Raw genomic sequence first — 23,314 nt, 5'->3', positions numbered from 1 at the left:
ATAATCCTACATTATCAATAAACATATTGTGAATGAAGAAAATAACGAGTCAATAAAAAATTAGATTTATACTTGTATGATAGTATGACATGAGTTGATCTATATAAATGAAAATTGACAAATTTTTGTGGAGGTGTTAAGAGGACAAAAAAACTGTTTTTAATGACAAAGAGTAACTAATAACCACATTATCAATTCTGTATCGTAATCCAAGATTAGGTGACAGTTAAATCTTGTAAAATGACATGAATATTGAAATATAATAAAGTAAGTTTTCTAACATAATGAGTTTATAAGCAAATTACATTTCCCCCCTTTTATTCACTACAGTTACAAATTCAGTCCTGAGCTCTCTTTGAAAACCATGGCAAGTTGCTAACATAAATCCCAAGCCCAAATACGAAGAGAAGCACCACAATATTCTTAATCCGCCCCCTCGCAGCCTTCAATCTCGCCGCAGGGCTCTCCGCGCTCAGCTTGTTGTAATCCGCTTCAACTCTACCTGATCCGCCGCCGCTTCCCGAGCCTTTCTCGCGCTTCTCCGCCTTCCGATCGCCGCCATCCGCCTCACGTCTTCTCTTATCAGATCTCGTTTCTTCTCTGCTCTCAGCTGGTTTTTCGGGAGAATATTTTGGAGCACTACTCTGCTTGATCTCACCACTAGTTTTAGGCGTTTTAATTGGTGTTGGTGGACGTGCTGGCGGTGGAGGCGGATCGATCTTCGCAGCAGGAGCCGGCGGCGTCGTTAGTTTCGCCGCCGGTTTAGGCGGTTGCGGAGCTTCTGCAGGTGCGAGTTTCTTCTCCTCTTTGGGCAGCCTCACGTACAATATTCCTTCCTCGAATTTGGCGGTTATTTTGTTGGTATCGCAGTTTTCGGGGACGGGGAAATCCTTCTGGAAACTACTCCACCGGTTGTTTGGCAGCAGGCGCTGACCGCTGATCTTCACGACTCTCGTTGTCTTTAGCTGCACTTTCAGCTGCTCTTTCGTGAATCCTGTGCAATTTTAGGTTGGTGATCTGAAATTGCCTAAATTGAAATAAATTGATCAATCACACATACCAGGGAGATAGAGGAGGAGAGTGTTGCAATCTTCCTCTTGTATCAAATCGGAAGCCGGCTGAAAGGTACTGGTGTTGATTGCTGCACTTGCGTCCATAGCTAGATAGGAATATATTGCGTATTGATTTTGTTGGATGAATGAGAATCAATGGAACATATACGCGTGTTATATATTAGCATGAAGTAGCGTTGATTGACATTTCTTTGGCGATAGATATTCTTTTATTCTCGTGTTTGTTTTTCTTCTGTCAAGATTTGTGTTTATTCATTTCATACCTTGGTGCAGAGGGAAAGAACAGAGGTTGCTTTTGTTAGGAACTACCCCACCCACACCCACACCCACACCCACACCCTCCACCTCCACGGTTTCGATTTCTTTTTTCTCCTATCTACTCCTTCATCAACCATATGCTACCTCACTTACTGAACCCAGTTATTACAAGGTAATAAAAATTGTCAAACTAGTAGTTTGAAATGAATTCATGTTTTTAGACTAAATTTTGTACATACTTATATTTAATAATATAATTCATAGTAATATATTGTTAAATTACTTTATTTATGTTCAATTTAATTTTACCATATAAGCATTTTTTTAAGTATATCATGATCGAATGAAATATACTACAAGATGAAGGCCATATTCCTAATTTTAGTTCGAATATTTACGTTTCCTCTCCACTTCGGAAAAAAAATATTCACCCTTCGTCCACCATTAGAAGTCTTATTTCTTAATGACATGAGTTTTAAGAAATGTTAAGAAAAGTGGGTAGAAAAAATTAATAGAATATGAGTTTCACTTGTATATATTAGTCTTAAATGAAATGTGAGTGGAATGTGAGACACTATTACCGTTTATGGTAAAAGTGAACGGAGACTCCTATTCACGGACGGACTAAATTGGAAAAACGGAACTCCTATTCGCGGACGGAGGGAGTATAAAATAAATAGTGAACTACATAAATGGTACATGATCTTTCACTTTCGCACACAAATGGTACTTGATCTTTGTTTTATATCGTTTTTGGTACCACATGACAAAAATAACCCTACGTACCAAAAATGTGATTTTTTTGTTATGGAGGATATTTTTGGAAATTTCAATTAAATAGAACCAAATATGTGATTTTTTTTCTTCCTTTCTTATTTCTTTTTTTCTTCTTTAGTTTTTTCTTCTTTCTTTTTAGTATTGAGTGAACTGCATAAATGGTACTATCTGATCTTCCACTTTCGCACATAAATGGTACCTGATCTTTATTTTATATCATTTTTTGTACATATAAATCACATTTTTGGTACCTGATGCAATTTTCACCTCAAAATACCCTCTAAACAAATTGATTTTTTCATTTGTGTCATAAAAGATATTTTGGGCATTGACAAAACTAGTACCAAAAGTGATATTATAATATTTTATCTAATTCTCCTCACTCTTTATACTATTATTATTAATCAATATTAATATTATTATTTTGATGTTATAAATTAATAATTTTTTTTAATATCATTTAAATATACTTAATCATAATTATAATTATAATTATAATTATATTTAATTATTATAATAATATTATTGTTATAAAGGTAAAAACTAAAAGTAATTAATAAATAATTATTATTTTATATTAAATTAATAACTAATCAATATAGTCTTAATCAAAATTTAAAATTGTGAATGGTATTCATGATGATAAAGAGTTTAATATTTTTAGCTAGGTGTTTCAACCCTAAAATGAGTATAAATAATTTAATTCAAAATATTCAATTAATTTAATTACTTTAAATAATTAATTTAATTAAGTGTGTTGTTATTGATTTATATTATGAATGCAATTAGATGTATGTATAAATACTAAAAAGAAAGAAGAAAAAGAAGAGAAAAGAAAAAGAGGAAACATAAACTAAGGAGGAAAAAGAAAGAAGAAAAGAAGATAAAATACTAAAAAGAAAAGAGGGTGGTGAAAATTGCATCAGGTACAAAAAAAAATGATTTATAGGTAAAAAATAATATAAAATAAAGATTAGATATCATTTATATACGAAAGTGATAGATCAAGTACCATTTATGTATTTCACTCTAAAATAAAATAGGACATGCGAAAGTGAAAGATTAAATCGGTCTAAAATAAAACATGCTTACTTTGAAACATAGGTACATCCATAGTTAGGGCACGGATGGTAGCCTAGAAATACCTTGAAAAACCACTGTAGACAAACTCGTTGCAGTGTTTGGTAGCTCTGAGAACTACCGCACGACCGGGTACACAGAAACCGGGTTTCTACCCTACGCATACTACTGTCTGTGTCTTCATGTTAACACAATCCGTCTCAAGTGCAGGTATTAGACCATCCACAATGCAGCCCAGCCGACCGCCGGCGCTGGGCGGTCTATTGCAGTCGCCCAACGGGCGAATGGAGAGAGAAACCGCGGAGCGCTGGGCGACTGCAATAGACCGCCCAGCGCCGGCGGTCGGCTGGGCGGCATTGTGGATGGTCTAATACCTGCACTTGAGACGGATTGTGTTAACATGAAGACACAGACAGTAGTATGCGTAGGGTAGAAACCCGGTTTCTGTGTACCCGGTCGTGCGGTAGTTCTCAGAGCTACCAAACACTGCAACGAGTTTGTCTACAGTGGTTTTTCAAGGTATTTCTAGGCTACCATCCGTGCCTAGAAATTTAAAATTTTTTTTTTCCCGAAACACTATATATACGTGCTTTGCTCGTCATTTTCATTCGCACTACTTGTTTTAACGAGTACTCTCTATCTTTTTATTATTGTATTTTTTTAAAAAAATTAATGTATTTTTTTAAATTATTGTGCTTTTTTAAATTTTAATATTATTATTAAACTTTTCTCGTATATGTCTCGTAAATTAAATTTCGTATATTGTGTGATTGTTAATTATTTCATTTTGTATATATTTGTTAATAGTGATGTGGATATTACGTGGCTGGGCTATGGCTGGGCTATGTGCTTGTTTTGATGATGTGGCAGGAGGATTTTTAGTGCTAATGATGTGGCAGTGGTTAGGCTATGGCTGGGCTATTGCTGAGCTATTCCTATTGTGGATGGTCGGAGGGGCGTTTCTCGCTTGTGTTGAAAATATTGTATTTGACCATTTTTGCCCCCAGGTCTCTTCGATCGAAGCAACCATTGCTCCCGTCGGTGACTATTTAAGCCGGTGCTACTTCTCCGATTGACGTTGTCAACGTCGTGGTCTCCTGAAATTCAGACAGCCGGCCATAGTGGAATTGAAATCCGAAATATCTACGATTAATTGATGTCGTTTGGATCTGTTGAGTTTAGCTTTCGATCTGTTGGGTTTGCTTAATTGGAGTCGGGCGGGAGATTGGGGGAGGGGAGGGGAGGCGGAGGAAGGTGACGGGAGAAGCAGCAACGGCGGAGGCAGTGGAGAGGACGAAGATGGAGAAGGAAGTGTTTGGCGATGAAGAGTGCGAGGCATGTGAGGGATTTAGGTGTTCTGGTGTGGAGAGCAATGTTTCAGTGCATTTGGTCAAATTAAAACTTATGAGACGGTTGTATATTCATAAACCAAAATAAGGTTATTTTAGTCATATTAGAGCATCTCCAATGGAGGCTAGCGGACCAGCTAGCCGATTCTTGGCGCTGGCCGGTCTGCTAGCCGAACCATTGTAGGCGGCGAGCAGAAAAACGGTGAGAATTTTGGCGAGCGCACGCTGATTTTTGAGCGCTCGCCGATCGGCTGGCCCCATTGTAGGCGGGCGATCGGCGAGCGATCAGCTAGCACTTTTTTTTAATTTTCGAAACACTATATATACGCGATTTGCACGTCATTTTCATTCGCACTGCTTGTTTTAACGAGTTTTCTCTTTCACTTAATTTCTGTACAAGTGCAATAAAGCAAAATGGATAACAACAACGAGGGGTTTCCAGTGACGAGCCGGTCTCAAACTCCCACGGTACCCCGTGGGAGGTGGATGGGGTCCGATGGCCGGGTACTACAACATGTATACCCTTGGCAGCAGATGATGCCCGGGATGGCAGTCGGGGGTAGTATGTCAGGATAGCAGGGGATGCAGGGCGGGCAGGGGGTACCGGGGATGCAACCCGGGATGCAGATGATGTTGGGGTTTCTTCACTCAATGCTCGAGAGTATGCGGGTCGATTTGGATGCCGCCTCGGCACAGTTGGGGGGCTCAGATGCCGCAGATTTGGGGTCCCGGATAGAGGCGACAACGGCGGTGACGACCGGGACGGGGACGGCCACGAGGAGTGAGGCGGAGGCGGGGCTCGTGTGTGGAAGAGGGGTTTTTTTAAATTAATGTAATTTTTTTAATAAATGTACTTTTTTTAATTTTACTATTATTATTGAATTTTCCCGTATCTGTGTCGTAAATTTAATTCCGTATTTTGTGTGATTGTTAATTATTTGTTTTTTATAATTTTGTTTATTGTGGCTAGCATATTGCTTGTCTTGATGATGTGGCAGGAGGAGTTTTTAGTGCTGATGATGTGGCAGAAGGAGTTTGTGGCTAGCCTATGACTGGCCTATGACTGGCCCATTACCATTGGAGATGCTCTTATAATTATTTTCAGGGTTTCTCCCATTCAAACAAATAATACACACTATTTTTTTAACCAAACACCAAATACCACTATACATGTACTCCCTCCGTCACCAAAGAATATGCACTTTAGGTTCGGCATGAGTTTTAATGCAAAATTAGTAAAGTAAGAGAGATATAGAGAGAAAAAATGATTAAAGTGTTGTTAGTGGGGAATGAGTCCCACCTCATTAGAGGGAAGATAGTTTCTAAAATTGAAAAGTGCATATTCTTATGAGACGGACTAAAAAGGAAAGAGCGTGTAATCTTGTGGGACGGAGGGAGTATTTAGGAAAAGCCCACTATCTACATACGTAACATACCCATTAGTTTTCATGGTACCATCCGCCCCCTTAGATGTAAGTTTGCAATTAGAGATAACTTATCTCAAATACTAGTACATGTTATCAAGTTGAGCGTGAAAGCAATGTTAAAACGTCATTTTGATGTTTAGGAAGATACTATCTTTCAAAAGTAAAGTAATTAGTTTTGATGTTAAATTGAGAAATATTTACAAACAATTTGCAAAATAAATTGGAAGGTCCATGTTGAATTCAAGCTTTCAAGTTAAAATAATACTATAGTCCAAATATAAACACAAGGATGTTCATGTTGGTAGTTGCTAATCTTGGCATTCATAGATGATGATGTTAGAGTTTACAGATGATCAAATTTGTGTTTTTACATCTAACTAGGATCATCAGTTTCTTTACATTCATCACGACTCATGAGTATCCTAATTGAGAATCCATGCAGCAAAAAGATAATCTCAACTTGAACAAAATTGATTAAGAGCCACGGAAGACTCAGAAGAACTGGAGAACTCCCGTTACGGTGGTGGGTGGATTGATCTCGACACGAGTTGCCTTTCCTTGTGCAAGCAACTGAGGCAACGCATTCGCTTCTTTTGCCTCAACACCTTGAGCAGTCCATAAAGTCACATGTGGCCATTCGTTTTTCGAATCTATTTTCTCTCCATCAACTACTCCGGGATCAGCTTCCAATGCTGCCAACTTGTCGCTGAATAGTAATGAGCTGACAGCAACAGGAACGTTTTGGTTGAGATGCGGAGCAAAACTGGCTAAAGCAGTTACACCATGGCTTCTCTTATGAGCCAGAGTTAAATGGGCGTTTTTGAGGCTGCTCTTCAGATCCTTATCCTTGAAGAAACCTTCGACTCTCGGATCCTTCATACCTAACTGTTACATGATAACAATTGATCACTTGTCCGCAATCCCTCGAAGCTAGTTTCCAGATGATAAACTAGAAAGCACAGATTTATACAGTCCTCAAAAATAATAGCGTTGTATCATGAGAGAGGATACTATAGTGGCCATTTAAATAATTTCTTATCGTAGATTATAGTACCACTTACATTATGAATGAGATCAATGATTTCTGAAATAGGCAGAGTGACAGCAGCAAAGACGATGGCCCCAAGGTTCCGTTTTTCAGTACTAGGTGGGCTATAATCTGCCTTTGCGATTGCTTGAAGCTGCTCGATAACTTTTTCAACAGCGACACCAAATGGGACCTATGAATAAGAGTACATGATTTAATAAAAGCACCAATGAAAAAGAAGTTTCTGCTTTTCAAAGAGAGTGATAACACTGACCTGAATAGAATTGAGATGGTCAGCATTTGCGGACAAAGTATCACGTAACTGCTTCTCCCATTTGGTCCACTCCTTTGCATATTGGCCTTTTGTGGAATCCAATCTAGCGGATCAGAAGCATTAAAAAAATTAAACCGATGACAGTCAACATGCGGGATGATGAGGCTAACTAAATTGCAGATATGAGAGGTGAATAGGCGATGCACCAGCACAATGCAACAGAACCAACAAGAAGAGACATACAGCTTAAAGATATACAGAGATCGGAACTGGGAACTTACTTTCCATGTTGTCGGCAATGAAGCTTATATAAACTTAATCCTTCCTCCAAGATAGATCTCACACTTTCGGGTAGAGGAGGTCTTTTTCACATGCAAATTTGTATAAAAAAGACTGTGAGTCCTAAGCAAATGTGTGTGTGTGTGTGTGAGAGAGAGAGAGAGAGACTGATGATCAAGGAGGAAGATAGAGCAGACAAATGATTTAAACAAATCGATATAACCTAAATAGTTAAGAGTTTGCCAGTTAGTCATATAACTATATGAAACACTGACCTTTTGGGTTCCAATAAAGGCATCTTCACAATAGAGCCAAAACGTTCGATTAGCTCTGTTTCAAACTCCTTACGATCCTGAAGATTGTAGAAAATAGCACCATTAATGACTTTTTTATGCAATAGGTTTGCCATATTAGACTGAAACAACTCTACCTTGCCCTCATAAAGATTGTAGAACATCAACAGCACATAACCAGCATTCGGGGATGAATTGTCAAGATTTCCCTAGAAGACGCAAATGACTATTAATTATCAGGTGTAACTTTTCCGAGAAGGAAGAATTGGGCTACCCAACATGAAACAGCTAATATCATTATTACCGGATGATTAGCACGGTGAAGCACTCGAAATATAAAAACAGCAAGAGCATCAAGCGAGAACGGATTTGATTCAGTCCCTGCACAATTTCAGGGGACCAAATAGATGATGAACAAACCGATAAGCGGAAATATGAAAGAAAGGATAAACTATAGAAAATTAATTAGAACCCATAAGAAACAAAAATGTTCGAAGTAGAGTTGTGATGAAGTGCATGAACTATCAGCACCATCAACCAATCAGCTCTCGTACGAGCAGAAGATCGTGGCATTTCAAACTCTGTACAGTTCACAAATTTGAGTTTCCATGTTGTTATAAGCTCTGGCATTTAGTTTACACGTTACAGGCATATACAAAGTGCACAAGTGATTAAATGTCATATTCTGACCTTCTATAAAGAGATGCTTGACCTTGGTGCCAACCGATGGCCTCGAGGATGAGTTGAACTCATCTCTGGAGCTTATATCTTGAATTTAAAAATAAAATTTTCCTACCAAATATAAGCCTCCGATCTTACAAACCACGTTGCAGCATATAAACCAGAATATGCATATTAAAATTACTGCTAGGCAATAACGCCTTTTTTAAACTAAAGATCACATGAATGACCTCAAGATCAATAATGATAATTATGATACTCCGCAAAACAAATCAATGATGCAAGTCAAGCAACTCATTTTCGCAACATAACATCTATTAGTATAACCTTTCCAGTTTCTGGAGGGTGCAAGAATTGAACTAGACAACACAGGAATGCTTACAGGTCAGCACACTCATAGGTTTCTGATAATGACCAGATAGTATTTAATAGAGTAAAAATTGTAAAGAATACAGCATTGAAGAGATAAGCATTGTTTTCACAAGAACAGAAGCAAGTTCAAATAGATAAAAACAGAAGTGTTTTCACAAGAATAGCAAGGTTCCTAAACTCATGATAAGAATCCATGAAAGAAATTGACCTTCTGAGTCGGGTATGACTGGAACACCAGATGCCCCTGTGCTGCGACACATGTCCTCAATCTGCAAAAAATGAATAACATACAAATTAAGTTAAACTCAACAAAATACAAAATTTTACCTGCCATCAACTAGTCCCCCTACCCCAGAAGAAGGCATGAAAAGGCCCAATGTCATATCTTCCCACGACAGAGAAAAAACTGTGTCAGTACTTTTAAAATCACGTATACTGTGTTTTGTGCTTACTATGTGATGATGACAGTTGATGGCACACTACCATAGCATTGTGAAGTGGGCAAAAACCTAGCAGTTCCTTTTATATGATAAATGCCATCTCAAAAACTTAACAACGTTTGAAACATGCTGCTGGATGAAATACAAAAGCAGGGATGGAAAGAAAAAGTATGACCTTTCTCCAAACTTCTTCATTGGGAGCATTTTTGTCAGCAAGCATAATGGAGTACGGTTTCTTGCGGTACTCTTGATCAACCTTCACCCAGTATCTCGCTAATTATGTCACAATTGGTTAATCGTGATACAGGTAAACAACATGATACTCTAGAATCAAAGTAACAATACCATGTAGAGCCCTCACCTGAATGGCCTAACCTAAGGAACAATAATGGCCACATAATTCGCATCATGCAACACACACAAAACCCATTTCCTTAGCACTGTGTCAGGGTTGTGCAAGTAACTTGGCATTTATAGCACTCCAAATAAAAAATTTTATTATGATCGAACACATTCATTTTATATCATCCGAAAACTGGTTACTGTAAGTTATTGCACAGTTCAAATGAGATTGAGCTATCCTATATACCTTTGATAAGATCACCCATCAAACTATTAACTGGACGATCATCACCAAGCCTTCCAGGAGAACTCATTATTTCTTTACAAAGTGCCGATTTAGCACAACCAGGGATTCCTACATAGGAAATTGACAGTGCATTTCAGAAAATAAAATATTAGGACTAATATGACAGGGCAGATATAAGGTAGGAGATCCTTTACCAGATAAGCACTGTGCAAATATGCATGCAGATACACACACACACACCGAAATCAATGGAAATGCAATGTGCTCAACCTTTTTATTTGTGGAAATTCCTTGATTTAGCAAACCCGATGCACAATGCTGTAGAAAAGATTAGAAATTTAAGATTGAGGCTGAATTTGCATCACTGGAATAACATATTATTCCATAAAGAGTTCTGAGGACAAGGACAATACTTTTGGAAAAATCCTTATGAATTAACGTGATCTTCTGTTTTGAACTAATATTTTAAATTCAGCTACAGTTGTGTGGGCATGGATATTGTTTCATGATACTATATAACAAGCAGTATGTCATGCATTAGCCCATTTATAATATACAGTGATACACAGAACGTCCATAAAACTAAATATAATTCCTACCTGGAAAGAAAACAATAAGTCCATGATCCTTAGCAACGGTTTCCTTAACCATGGGAGATGGACTTGAAGGTGTCATATCTCGCTCTGGTTCAAGGTCACCCTCCTCATCTTGACCTCCCCCAGTCATGGCCATGAAATCTTCAACTCTAACAAAACTACCAGCAGAACCAATTAAAGCTTGATTTTCGGAACTGCGCTTTGCATATTGCTCAAGGAATGGCTCTGCTTCACTAAGATATGTGGACGAGGGCAGTTGTTTGTGTCCATATTTTCTGCGCATATGTACAGCCCTTAACAGGGGAAAAACAAACGAATCAGATACTGGATTACAGGTTTGAAAGAATGTAGATAGATATCAAGATATACCATTCATCCAGCATCTTGCTGAGCTGCCTTTGCTTTGCAGGTGAAGTATTCCATATCTTCATTTGCCTAGGTTGACCAAACATAAGTTATAGACACAACAGAAAATAACACTATTTTTATTATTACAACTCAGGTGTGCCAATATATTTGTTTGGAGGACCTTGATATCTTAGGACCTCGAAAGTATAATGATTTTCAGGAAAATCTTATAAACAAAGGAAGCCAGTAAAAATCAAATCATAAGCGGCATTATGTCCTAGGAAATACTTCCATAGACATTAATATGGACTGCAGAAGATGCAAGACTGTTATATCCCAATAAAGTAGTCCTGTGTTGGCCATTGTCAAGTTTCCCAAGATTTAATAGGCTAACAGTTGAAAAGTAAAAATTAAACTTACAAAAATTCAAAAATGAAACTTGTAAAACTAATTTACTCCACAAAATCATGAGGAGTCTTCAAAACTACTTTATGAAAACAAGAACCAGCATGAACCCAATACAAGGGCCACAGTTCTTTCAGAACATTACTCGGGAGCAACTGGCTATTCGTACAATACGTTCACTGATGAAGAGGTACAGTTTAGTTCTTATTTTCAATTTACGCTTACAATCATTAAGTGAGGTTTACGAAAACATACCTCATGTAGTAGGTTTTGTACGCAGTTTCACCTTGCTTAAAAAGAACAGACAAGCCATTCCGAATTAAAAAGGTCCGTATCTGCATGTTGGAAAAAGAAAAATAAATTCATCAATTACTTGCTGTATCAACATCACATAGAGTAATGGACCCTGATATCATCCTGGCACATAATAAGAGCATGTGCAACATTAGAAGAAGTAGTAATAGACAACAACAATCCTTAATAGCACCAGGTTTTCTATGTTTTCTTTCATAAAGAACAAAACACTTTTATTAGATAAAAGAACAAACAGTTACAAAGCAGTCAGTCCTCAATATTCAGGTGCCTAAGTTCGTCATGCTTTTGAGTCCATAAACCAGCCTAAACTTAATTTTATCATAACACTGCATTAGAGGTATTTCATTGACATTGAAAATCACATATTTCTATACTTGCATCTACAGCAAAGGAGCCACTGTAAATAAAAATCTAAAACATTAGTAGAAAAAATCAACAAATGAAGAATAATGAGCAGTCCTCCAAAATGAACAAAATTTAAACCTGAAAACTATTAACTTATGGATACTGAACTAATTTAGGTTTAATGCTCAAAGTTTTTTTCAGAATTTGTATAAAAAATATATGCCCAAGGGCAGGGCAAAGGGCTTATTGGCCATTAGCAACATCCAAATAAGTCCACAGTGATTATAACTAATAAATTACTATGAATAAAGATGACTGAGATTCATTTAGACATAGTTTCAAGCTACTGAAGACAATTAGATGAAATCTAATCAAACAACCTAAAATTATCTGAGTGATTTTGACAAATGCAAAGATCCCAAACCTTATATGTAAGGAACTTCAACTTGATCATCAGGTTTGCATCTTCATCTGCTAAATCATCCTTTGCTGATTCGCCAGTTAACTCACTCTCGGAACTAGCTTTTTTGGGGAACTCTAAGGATCTTCCGTCATTAACCTTGAATAAGTTCAGGTCGACAAAAAAACCTGGAAAAGTAACAAATAATACAACAATTTCTGGAAATGTCAGCATCAGCTACTATTTCATAAAAGAAGATTAAGCAAAGAATATCAAAGGGAACAACACAGAAAATAAAGATAGAGATAGTTCTCTCTGAAGCATGCAACGCTAGTTTGGCTAACGGGCGTCACGTCTATGTTTCATGAGATAAGTAATGCTAACTCGACTTTTAAAGATATAATTTCAGGTTCAGGACCAATAAGCGAATAAAAACAAAGATAAATGCTGATATTTAAAGTGGACTATATACCTCGATATAATGGCCACAAACCAGGATTGATCCTGCAGTTAGACATATTTGTTCATAAATAAAAACAGAGTACGGGAAGATTTATATGCAATGCATAACACCTAGAGTAGTTATATAGGAATGAGTATAACAAGAAGCAAAATTGATTTGCAGCTTATGTATTTACAGATTTCATCACACCTCATCTCTTTCTGGTACTTTCTGAAAGCTGAATCACTATGGACATGGATAACCATCTTAAAATGAAGACTGTCATTTGTGGTTGAATCCGCTTTATGAAAGTTATGGTAAAACTTAAAGGTGGCAGGGTAGCGTTTTTCTCTCATCAGACGAACAATTTCCTGAAGCAAAGGTGAAAATAGTTGACGACATAGAACTTATAATACCTATCAGGATAGTAGAGCATCAACATAATTAAGAGATAAAAAATGTAGTCTCAATAAACTAACTCTCGATCCACCTGTCCATGAAAGATAATAGAACGCTCATTTGTCAAATTTCACCATTTCTCTCAGTTTGCAAAGTCAATAATTAGTTGCAAGAGAAACCTGTAATTTGGTAGTAGAAAAATCTGCTGGACGGGTTTGCAGAAACTTTGACAGCACAGATCGATCTGCATTTCTCGATTGACTATCAGAAGCTTCAGTTCCAAACCAGTCCATATAGTTTGGGCAGAAAGATGTGCCAACACTCTTAAGAAGCGCCATTATTTGCTGCAGAACCAAATAACATATAGAAAATTAGCCTTCCAAGTACACTACAAAGACAGTTTAGTAAATTAAGCATATTGAATTATTGATAGAAGAAATATCAGGTAACCTGCTTTTCATTGGTTCTGTTCGCAGCGCATATTTCACGCAGGCTGGATCCTAGGTCAACTGGAGAGCAATTTTTAGACAGAAGAGCATGCATCAACACAAAAATCAAGTTCAAGTTGTGCACAATATATGATCACATGTAGCAGGAAGACATTTCATACATCAACCATAGAATTTGGAATTAGCAGCAAGAATTCTCCCCGATGAAATAAGAAAATGAACTAACATAAATGAAATAAGAAATTGACAAGAGGCTATTATTTTGTCATGTAACTATGAACCCTCAACCCTGGAAACAGTTTTTGCCCAAAGCCACCTTCAAAAAGATTTAAGTTGTTTTTTCACTTGTCCATGTAAAATGTGATTAGCAAATAAAGTACATACATTGATAGTACCATGGAGGAAACATAATGAGAAAATAAGTTTGAGACTAGATGTACAACTTTTCAAATTATATGCACAGTACTGTAACCTATGGGCCATGATATTTCCTGGATGTTAAATGTCCTGAATATAGATAATTCGAACTCATCATAGGTTCTTGTTATTACACTTTTTTAGGATTAATAGCTTTGACAGTGAACCCAGAAAGCTATCATATAAAAGGATGGTGAAATGGCATGAAAGAAGATTTTAATTCGGATAAATACAGATTACCTCCTTCCGTTGGTGGTGGAGGATGGTCTCTCAAAACCTGCTTCATATGTTCTGAGCTGCCCTGGCTTACTATCCGAGCCACTAGACCTTCCAAGATCTCACCCTGCACCATTATATGATCTTTTGATCCTGCAAGTAAGAGAAAAGAATAAAGATCAGCATTTATAAAACTAATCTAATAAGTATAGTTGTTACTAATGTGAACGTCAAGGATGGGATTGGCAGCATGCAAGAAGCTAGGCAAACAAAACAAACTCATACAACTTGAAACATCAAGACATTGTCAGCCTCATTTCTTCATCAAGTTATGGCTCTCAGAATTCAAAATCACACAATACTGAACAATACACATGCTATATGGAAAGAAGCTATCGGCATGCATGACTTACATTCAAAATAGTGGCCTAGGAAATAAATAAGTATTTTTGGAAGAGCCTATAACACAATGGAGGCACAGGGAGTGAGAGCGAAAATCACGCAAAAAAAGAGGAGTAGCAGAATTAAGAGGAGGCATAAAGAGAGAGGGAGTAAAGAGAAGGAGGAGGTAAAAGGAAGAGACCTGACTATAAAATTATAGTTTGTGACTTTGTATGCAGCTAAATACATAAAGTGTAAAATTTATAACTTCACATAAATAAAAACTAAATTCATGTGACAAGGCCCAAACATACAAGATTTACTACCGTCTACCCGACCAAATGAGCTATCAAGATTCATCAAAGAAAGCCTTCCATAATTTATAAAAGATGCATGTGGCATAGAACATGATAGGATTAGTTTGTGACCTACAGGAAGGATGAAATCAGGAGGGTATATCATATGTGTATATCTAGTTGAAAATAGGCCAACAATCTAACCAGACTCAGAAGGATCAGGCAAAGCAAGAACAAAAACCGCAATTATCCGTTAACAACTAATATCAAAGCATGATAACATGACAAAATTGCAACAAACATTTAGTAAGTTGCATTCTCAATCTAGATCTAACTTTACCAGGTATTGATATATCAGCAACTTCATCAAGTGTTTTGCATACAGTCGTGGCTGTTCCTTCCTCACTGAGGGCATCATAAGCCGCGAAAAATGACATTACAGATTTCCTGAAATAGAGAGACAGTATACAAATAAATGCATTAAAAGAGGTTTCTGATCTTTATTTTAAACTTTGATCAACTTAAAAGGCCAGAGACCTGAACCATAAACTATCTTTTTTAACCCTAAACCCAATATACATAATGCATAGGCTCCCTAATAAATTAAACCAATCAAATGTTCACAACAAATGGAAGTGTTTCTGGACTTATATGTGGAGGCACGAACAAAGTTAGACTATGATACATATCCCACATCGGTTTCGCACGAAAGTGTGGAATGGCATATAAGAGGGAGTTAACCCTTTACCTTTGACCATGGTTTTGGATTAAGTTAGGGCTTCCTATCTTGTACGCTTATCAGATTGGGTCGTGTGACCTTAAAGTTCAGGACACAACAAGTTATCATCTACAGATTTGGCTTCTGAAAATCTAATTTGTCTATTGTTGTATTGGATATGACAAAAAATAGTATCAAATTCTTTTTATTGTTCTATTGGACCAATAACAAACAGATTTTGGAATAAACTCACAGCCTCACATTGAAGATCAAAGCATCAAGGACATGAAAATCCGCATACAATGACAGGATAAGCTCATAAGCCTAAAGAAAACCCGTCATCTATGATACACCTTACCGGGATTTCTCACACTGATTTTACGCTGAACTTTTAGTGATATTTTTTCATGATATGCAATATGATAGAAAATTGCTCATGTTTCAAAACAAAGTACTTAGTATTTTATTTGAAGTCTCCATATGTCAAAACGAAGACTAATATATCCATCAAATGTAATCATTTAAGTCAATATTTGGTTTTTTTTTATACAATATCAAAGTAAAGTTCAATGTATCAACCAAATATGTCTAAACTCGTGATGATAGATCAAAACTCACCTTGTTGAGAATAACCACACATGATTTGTAGGTAGACGCCAGTTCCTACAGAAAGCTATAAGAGCAGGGGTAGAGTAGAATTTTGGTTTTCCATTACCCAACTCTGTGACTGCAGTCACAACCACTGTGGAAAAAAGGTAAAAGGTTATGCAAAATTAGGGAATACAAGCCTCGATTTTTTGGATGAACATTAAAAATTGAATAAAGATGAGAGACATTCATCAATACTTTCAAAGAAGTACAGATATAAAAGCAGTGGAAAATAAAACAGGAAATAATGTTATCATGCCCTTCAACCAGATGGCTAAAATCGAAAAAAAAACATCTGCATAATGAAAAGCATAACAAATGAAGAAATCATGCAACCATGTTTGCTTCAAAGCACATGACCAAATCAACTGCTTGATCTACAAGTGACGCCCATCTTTAATCCAATCTCATGTTCGTTTTAAGGAAATAGTGTGAAAGAAGAAACATGAAGTTTCCATTTATAAGGGAAAACTAGTTTCGATGCAACTAAAAAGGAATACAAATTCTGAAGTGTATAATTATTCAGAATAAACCTTCAATTTATTAAACTTGTGAAAAAGATAAGCAAGAAAACGAATTTGAAAACTGTAAATTAAGGACACGAGAAAAGTGGGCTCTTAAAAGGAATACTGGCGTCTTCAGCAAGATGATTCTTTAGCACTGAAGAACAGCAAGTTTAGTAAGTCTATTTCAAGAATATAGTTCATGGTTATCCTCAAAGTGAATATCAAGGAATTAATGAGAATATATACTAGTTCACTCACCATAATCTTCGTGGGGACGTTGCCCATGGTCTCCTAATACAGCAGTTACCAGCTCCATTGACACACACATACGATTCCTCTTGGGTAAAACAAAAAAGTGGTTCTTTATTTAGATGACACAGAAAACCAAGAAGAACAGAGACATAGTACAATCTTACCACATGCTTAAATACATTAAGTAAAATTTATCAAGTAGCCATTCTTAATATAGCAATGCATGCAAGAACTGGATGACAGGGTATCTTCATCAAAAATTAGGAATGAAAATGATGAAAAATCTACAAACCATATAAATACTGAAGCTTAAATGGTAACAAGTCTTAATAGGTAATTCGATCTCAAAACTAAAGGCAATCTTGAAAAAATTATATCTACTTTTCACTCAACAAAAGGACAGTAAATTTCATTTTTTACTTGGACTACGTAATAACTGTGTCATTCCAGATTTACCTCAAGAAACTCATTGAACTCGGCTTGCTTCTTGCTAGCTTGTGAACCCCAAGCTTCACGAAACATGCGTCCAAGTACAAAAACACCAACTGCAGTGTAACTGTAGTACACACATCAAATAACAGTCTTTCATAAACAAACAATAAAAGGATAGCAGCAAAGCACGAGACCAATACAAACCATTTCGAAGGCCTTCTCTTATTTCTAGATCATATTACGTGAAAGACGCTTGATACTCACTAAGCAAATAGTTCAAGCCATGATCAATATTGACTACAAGTTAATAAGTGCTACTAAGTGGGCCCTTGTTTCTTCCCTTTTTTTGGGTAGCATGTATTAACATGTAAATTAAAAGGATTGCATGATTCATCCTAGTAAAAAATAACATATTTTAACTTTTACCACTATACAAGGCGGTTACACTGAAATCGGTACATGAGAAAATGGATACCAAAAAGACTAATGAAAGGAAGTGCAGGATAAAAGGACAATCAATGGTAGCCTTACATATTCCCATAGCTATTCTTGGCATATGCTCCTCCCTCATGTCCGGCGTACATGAAAAGTGAGCCAGAGTGCTTGAGTGAAACCTGTAAAAGTCAAAGTTAACATAAATCTTCGATGTAGTAAGTAAGGCCACAAATTGAGGGAAAACAAAGGAGTAGCAGTAGAACAAAGGTTCTTGTATCAGTAAGATCAAGAGAAACATTAAAAAGTACATTATCCTACCTCCATAGTAGCTAAACCTTTGGAAACCATCTCTATCATCCTTGTCCTAACCTGCAAGAATCACATTAAGAAAAGTCAACAATGTATATCGCACTCTCCGAAGTATCTGATTTTTGCCCAACACTAATTAAAACTACAAGAATATGGGCCATTTATATCATAAAGTTCACTTGAAACGATTAATAATCATCTGTTATTTAAGGTAAAATAATCATAACGCCAGAATCTAGCATATTTTGTATTTTGTTCGATCCAGAAAAAAAGAATAGATGAAATAGCTTACCTCTTGATCAGACTTCTCATTTTCAAATTTAGGGTAAAAAGTTGCTCTAACTTGTGCTCGTGAGTACGTCAAGCTGTCAGTGGTGAAGCTTTGCAGTAATTTTTCACTAAACAGCTTACTAGAAACAGCAGCAGGTGCCCCAGAACATTCAGTTTGGTTTCCATGATCTGGTGCTGTCATTTGATCGGCTGGAGCTGAACTCAGTCCTACTGTTGTGGTGCCACTTATGGTTCCATATGCCTTGGGCTTCCATACAGACTTTTGTGAACAAGCAGGTACATGGTCCATTACCCCCCCAATGCTCCCAAAATGCGGCATTACTAGTGGCATAACAGGCTCTTCTGCAACCCTATCCGTGGCAGCTTCCTTGCCAGTATTTGAGGAACTCCCTGAAGCTGACAACGACAAAGCTGACAATGAGGCAGATAACTCGTTGACTTTTGACTTCTCCACCCAACTGTGTTCTTTACTGGCTCCCTGCAGCTGAGTTGTTTCATTATACATATTCAATTACCACTAATCCAGCCAGCAAAATACACAACAAGCAAGGTACAACTATATTATGAGCAAGTATGCTAGATGAAGAAACCAGGTGCGGCTATGTTAGAAAAACGGTAAGCCCTAACTGCGACAATAATAGGAAAAACGATCAAACATACATGGATTGTGCAAACTCCGAATGCAGAAACAAAAATACCATTAACGGAAAGAAAAAAATGCTTCACATCATCATACAATTAATTTCAAGGAGACTGATTCTGACAGTTAATCGCTGATGGTCAGTCAGTCCATATTGGTAGCAGCCGAGTGCCAATACAAACAAAAACTGGAAGTAATTATCGAGAGCAGAACTCGCAATACCCCGGTTAAGGAATCTCCAACACAAAATCAAGCACCAAATAAAAAGTAGAGCGTAGAATCCGAGCATAGATAACAAAACACGAGTCCATTGGATGAAGAGCGATATACCTGCTTGCGAGGCATTGTGAGCGGGGAGAAGGATGAGCGTGAGAGAGTGGGCGAGAAAGAGCGAAACGGGATTGAGATTCTACAGGAAAAGGGCGAGCGAGAATGAAATGTATTGGATAAAGCGCCGAAAAATCTCTGCGAAACAGACATTCACTGGAAACAGAAGTATGTGTATCGATCATATGAAGATAAAAACGTCAATTCACAACGCGTCCACAACTATGGGGATTGATCAAGTCAATCGCATTCAACAATTGTTGTTTATTCCACAGCATTGCTTGTTCAGAGTACCTAAAAAGAGAAGGAAAAAATTACTATAAATTCCTAATTAGACCGAGGTGTTGAGAGTGTTTGGGCGTGGAGACTGTGTGTGGAGAGACAGGGAGTCGCCTGTAGAAGTGGAGAGAGTGGGGTGAGGAGGGTTTCCGGCAACGACGGAGGCGGTGGAGAAAGAAAGAGATATACCGAGAAAGAGAAAGAGAGAAAGGTGGAGGCTAGGCGGTTCTACGTGGATCACTGTATATGACCTGGGATTTTGCACACAAAACCCTATTCACTCTATTCATTCAATACAAAGGAGCAATTTCACACAGTAATTTGATTTGGGTTTGTGAGTTTGATTTCCTACTCCTAGCATCCAAGAGCACGGAGGCGAACCTACTTTTATTACTTTTTTACTTCATGTTCTTCCTTAATAGCACAACACTCACATTCATCTCTTCCGCAATTCAATTTAAATAAAAACATTTCAACAATATTAAAATGCATTAAAAATACTCGAAATGTTATTACAAATTATAAAAAAAATAAAAAATTACATAATTAAAATCCTAAAAATTAAAAATTATATAATTAAAATCCTAAAAAATAAAAACACATAATTAAAATCCTAAAAAATAAAAAATACATAATTAAAAGCTAAAAAGACCCCGTTGAAGACTATTCATCTGGCTCTATCCCCAATGTTCTTCGGAGACCTCGTATTATTGTCAAATGTGAATCAAGTTGCTCAGGGGTCATATTTGACCTATCGGCCAAATTGAGTTGGGCCAAAAGGATCCACAACGAGTTGGTGGGGGTTGAGGTGGCCAGGGACGGAGCCAGGAATTTATACCGGGAGGGGCAAAAATATACATAGGCAAAATTCAAGTATTTTAGATGGGGCAATTAATGAGAAATTAAACTAAATAAATTTAATATTATAAAAATTATATATATGTGAAGAAAATGGAGGAGGGGCATTTGCCCCTTCTTGATACATGCTTGGTCCGTCCCTGGAGGTGGCACAAAGGGAGCAGGAGGGGGGCGGATGGATTCGCGGCGCGACGGCAGTTGGCCATCGCCTTCTTCCTTCCTTGCGGCCGGGGTTGGGAACTACTCGGGCCGGCGTCGGGGCTATCCAAGTTAGCTCCGGCAAGCTGGCTAGCCACCTCATCCTCGCCGGCGTCGGATAGGGATAACGACCTCGACCGTTTGCTGGAGGAGCTGGAGGATGATGATACGTCGCCCCTATACTTCGGATGCACACGCACCTCCTGCCAAGCGCTGGGGTACTTGAGCGGTTTGTAATTTAGGGATTGGTAGGTCGTCAAGGCGGCAATGATGATGTCGAACTCGTTCATGCCGCTCTCCGCCGACCGCTCTTCCTGGAGGTAATACCCCTGGAACTTTTGGATTTCTTCGTTGGCTCTTAATATGGCATTGCGCATCATACTCTCATTGCGCTCGATGGTTCCAGTCGGGAGGTTTTCATTATACCGGCGAGAGACGCGCCACCAAAACCTATCCCCGCTTTGGTTCGTGCCTATCTCCGGATCTTCGGAGATAATCATATAGGCTTTGAATAATTGATCCATCTCCGCCGGAGTGTACGGGGTGCGGACACCACGAGGAGTAGGAGTAGGAAGAAGAGGAGTTTGAGAGCTGACGCTCCCTCCCGATCTGGGTTTGGGTGCCCACCCGTATCGCCCATCGGGGGCATCTTGGTCGTCCACACGGTAAGACTGGTAGCCACCCGGAACTTGAGAACCTTGGGTTTGAGGAAGGGCCGAAAATTGCTTTTCCGGACTAGGGAATGATTGTAAGCCGAACCATTCGTGGTTCCAACCGCGGGAGTCGGAGGGGTGATCGTCGGAACCGGACATATTTTTTGTAAGAGTGAAAGATTGAGAATTGATAAGAGAAGATGAGAGAATTTATATGAGAATTGTGTAGTGTGGTGTGAAATTTTTGGTATGGAAGTGGGGGTATTTATAGATGAAAATGTGAATTTTTGGGAAAAATATTCAAAAATAAATTAAATGTGTGGAGAAAACGGATATAATTTATTGGGAAGTGGGAAAATATTTTTTTTATTTAACATTAATTTTTTAAATTAAATTTGATTTATTTAAAAAAAAAAGAAAAATCGAAAATGCCAACGGCTTTGCCGGTGGTCAATCAGAACGTGCCACGACAGCCTGCTTAGCGGCACGGACGTGCTCGATGCATCAAGCAGCGCCGTGCCAGCGGCACGGACGCCGTCCGTCCGGATGCGCAGCGCTGCGGATGCTCTTTTAACTTTATACTAGTATGTCTTTTTTTTATATTTCAAAATGCATAGATTTCAAAATCATATGCATTTTTCTATACAATTTCATTTATATTTATTTTTCTATTTCTCCAAATATTGTAATGCATTCTTTTAAGTTTTTTAAATATTATAATGCAATTCGCATGTGCCATATGAGAGATTTCGAAAAAAGAGATTTAATTCGCAGGCCTTTCGAAATTTAAGATTAAATTCGCTAACCTTTCGAAATATGGAATCGTGGCACGCGATTTTTTTGAAATAAGAGATTTTTGAATTTTTATCTATTTTCCCTTTTTCCTAATTATTTCTCTCATAGTGTTCATGAACTAACCAAATTAGTATTTACACCACAACATTGATATTTTTTACTCCAGTTCTATTTTCCCTCAATTCTGCAAATCACCGCCCGCTTCCACCCTCATCGCCCTCACCTTCGCCGCCTCCACCCTCCTTTTTTATTATTCAGATTCTGATTGCATTTATATATGTGTGCGTTTCTGTTGCAAAAGCATGCACTGTTTTAGCTTAGCATTTCTTTTTTGATAGAAATTGATACAAATTTCTCATCTTGAGGCCTAATTCGTTCACTTGTATCACTATTGCTTTAACAAGGATGATTTAAGAAGAACAAATGCTTAAATGTTTATGTTTTGCCTAATTCAAGGTTTACTATCACTGTTGCAGATTCCTTAGTGCTACTGAATTTGATCGGTTTAAATAGGGGGGAAGATTGTAGTTGAAAGGAGGTAGGATGAGCGAGAAAGCGCCAATCATGGTGGTGGGAATGGGGGTATAAGGGCACCGCCATTCACAGACGTGCAGTGGAAGGAGCTGGAGCAGCAAGCCAGGATATACAAGTATATGGTGACACCAATTTGAAAAAAAAAAGGAATTATTAGGGGTAATTTGGTCCATTCATAAATATTGTGAGAGAAGTGATAAGTAAAAAAAAGAGAGAAAATGGGTAAAAAATTCGAAAATCCCTTATTTTGAAAAATTCGTTGCACATATTTCGAAAGGTTAGCGAATTTAATCCTATATTTCAAAAGGCTTGTGAATTGAGTACATTTTTTCGAAATCTCTCATGCTGATATAGTACTAGTACATTTCTTATCGATTCTCTTCTAATGCATATATCTTCATGATTTTTTTAATACTCCAATAAAAATAAAATTATAAATTTTAATTGAGAAAATAAAATAGTATATAGTATAAAAGAAGATTGGAAAAATGGATAGATAGGATTTTGAAGT

The 23,314-nt window shown here is 37.5% G+C and overlaps 2 protein-coding genes across 4 annotated transcripts; both read right to left on the bottom strand.

Annotated features, from left to right (window-relative positions):
- Window positions 1-233: 233 nt before the first annotated feature.
- Window positions 234-1,240, bottom strand: LOC121783736 (inactive protein RESTRICTED TEV MOVEMENT 2-like). Its single transcript, XM_042181900.1, has 2 exons — window positions 1,061-1,240; window positions 234-994 (listed from the first exon to the last, which is right to left on the bottom strand). The coding sequence occupies exons 1-2, from the start codon at window positions 1,155-1,157 to the stop codon at window positions 339-341; spliced, it is 753 nt and encodes a 250-aa protein (XP_042037834.1). The 5' UTR covers window positions 1,158-1,240; the 3' UTR covers window positions 234-338.
- A 4,931-nt stretch (window positions 1,241-6,171) lies between these two features.
- Window positions 6,172-20,072, bottom strand: LOC121784566 (tRNA ligase 1-like). 3 transcript variants are annotated; one of them, XM_042182726.1, is made up of 27 exons: window positions 19,490-20,072; window positions 18,521-19,003; window positions 18,238-18,288; window positions 18,016-18,098; window positions 17,509-17,608; window positions 17,059-17,137; window positions 16,265-16,388; window positions 15,269-15,375; window positions 14,276-14,404; window positions 13,620-13,678; window positions 13,349-13,513; window positions 12,981-13,141; window positions 12,801-12,832; window positions 12,353-12,516; window positions 11,524-11,603; window positions 10,885-10,950; window positions 10,519-10,808; window positions 9,920-10,027; window positions 9,506-9,603; window positions 9,099-9,159; window positions 8,142-8,218; window positions 7,975-8,046; window positions 7,820-7,896; window positions 7,547-7,627; window positions 7,266-7,368; window positions 7,026-7,184; window positions 6,172-6,849 (listed from the first exon to the last, which is right to left on the bottom strand). In XM_042182726.1, the coding sequence occupies exons 1-27, from the start codon at window positions 19,637-19,639 to the stop codon at window positions 6,457-6,459; spliced, it is 3,552 nt and encodes a 1,183-aa protein (XP_042038660.1). In that variant the 5' UTR covers window positions 19,640-20,072; the 3' UTR covers window positions 6,172-6,456. The 3 variants fall into 3 exon arrangements, with proteins under 3 accessions (XP_042038660.1, XP_042038661.1, XP_042038662.1); XM_042182727.1 differs by having other exon boundaries at window positions 18,521-18,997; XM_042182728.1 differs by lacking the exon at window positions 19,490-20,072 and having other exon boundaries at window positions 17,059-17,135; window positions 18,521-18,611.
- Between the last annotated feature and the right edge of the window lie 3,242 nt (window positions 20,073-23,314).

The sequence above is a fragment of the Salvia splendens genome, chromosome 21 (genome assembly GCF_004379255.2).
Source record: "Salvia splendens isolate huo1 chromosome 21, SspV2, whole genome shotgun sequence".
Classification (NCBI taxonomy): Eukaryota; Viridiplantae; Streptophyta; class Magnoliopsida; order Lamiales; family Lamiaceae; genus Salvia; species Salvia splendens.
The sequence above is the reverse complement of the archived record's forward strand: the minus strand, read 5'-3'. Positions and strand labels throughout refer to the sequence as shown.

Coding starts and splice junctions, on each gene's coding strand:
- LOC121783736 (XM_042181900.1), bottom strand. CDS start 1,157: ATGGACGCAAGTGCAGCAATCAACACCAGTACCTTTCAGCCGGCTTCC. Junction 995..1,060: donor TCTCCTCCTCTATCTCCCTG/GTATGTGTGATT, acceptor AAAATTGCACAG/GATTCACGAAAGAGCAGCTG.
- LOC121784566 (XM_042182726.1), bottom strand. CDS start 19,639: ATGTCTGTTTCGCAGAGATTTTTCGGCGCTTTATCCAATACATTTCAT. Junction 12,833..12,980: donor AAGTACCAGAAAGAGATGAG/GTGTGATGAAAT, acceptor GTCTAACTGCAG/GATCAATCCTGGTTTGTGGC. Junction 9,604..9,919: donor GATGGGTGATCTTATCAAAG/GTATATAGGATA, acceptor TGACATAATTAG/CGAGATACTGGGTGAAGGTT.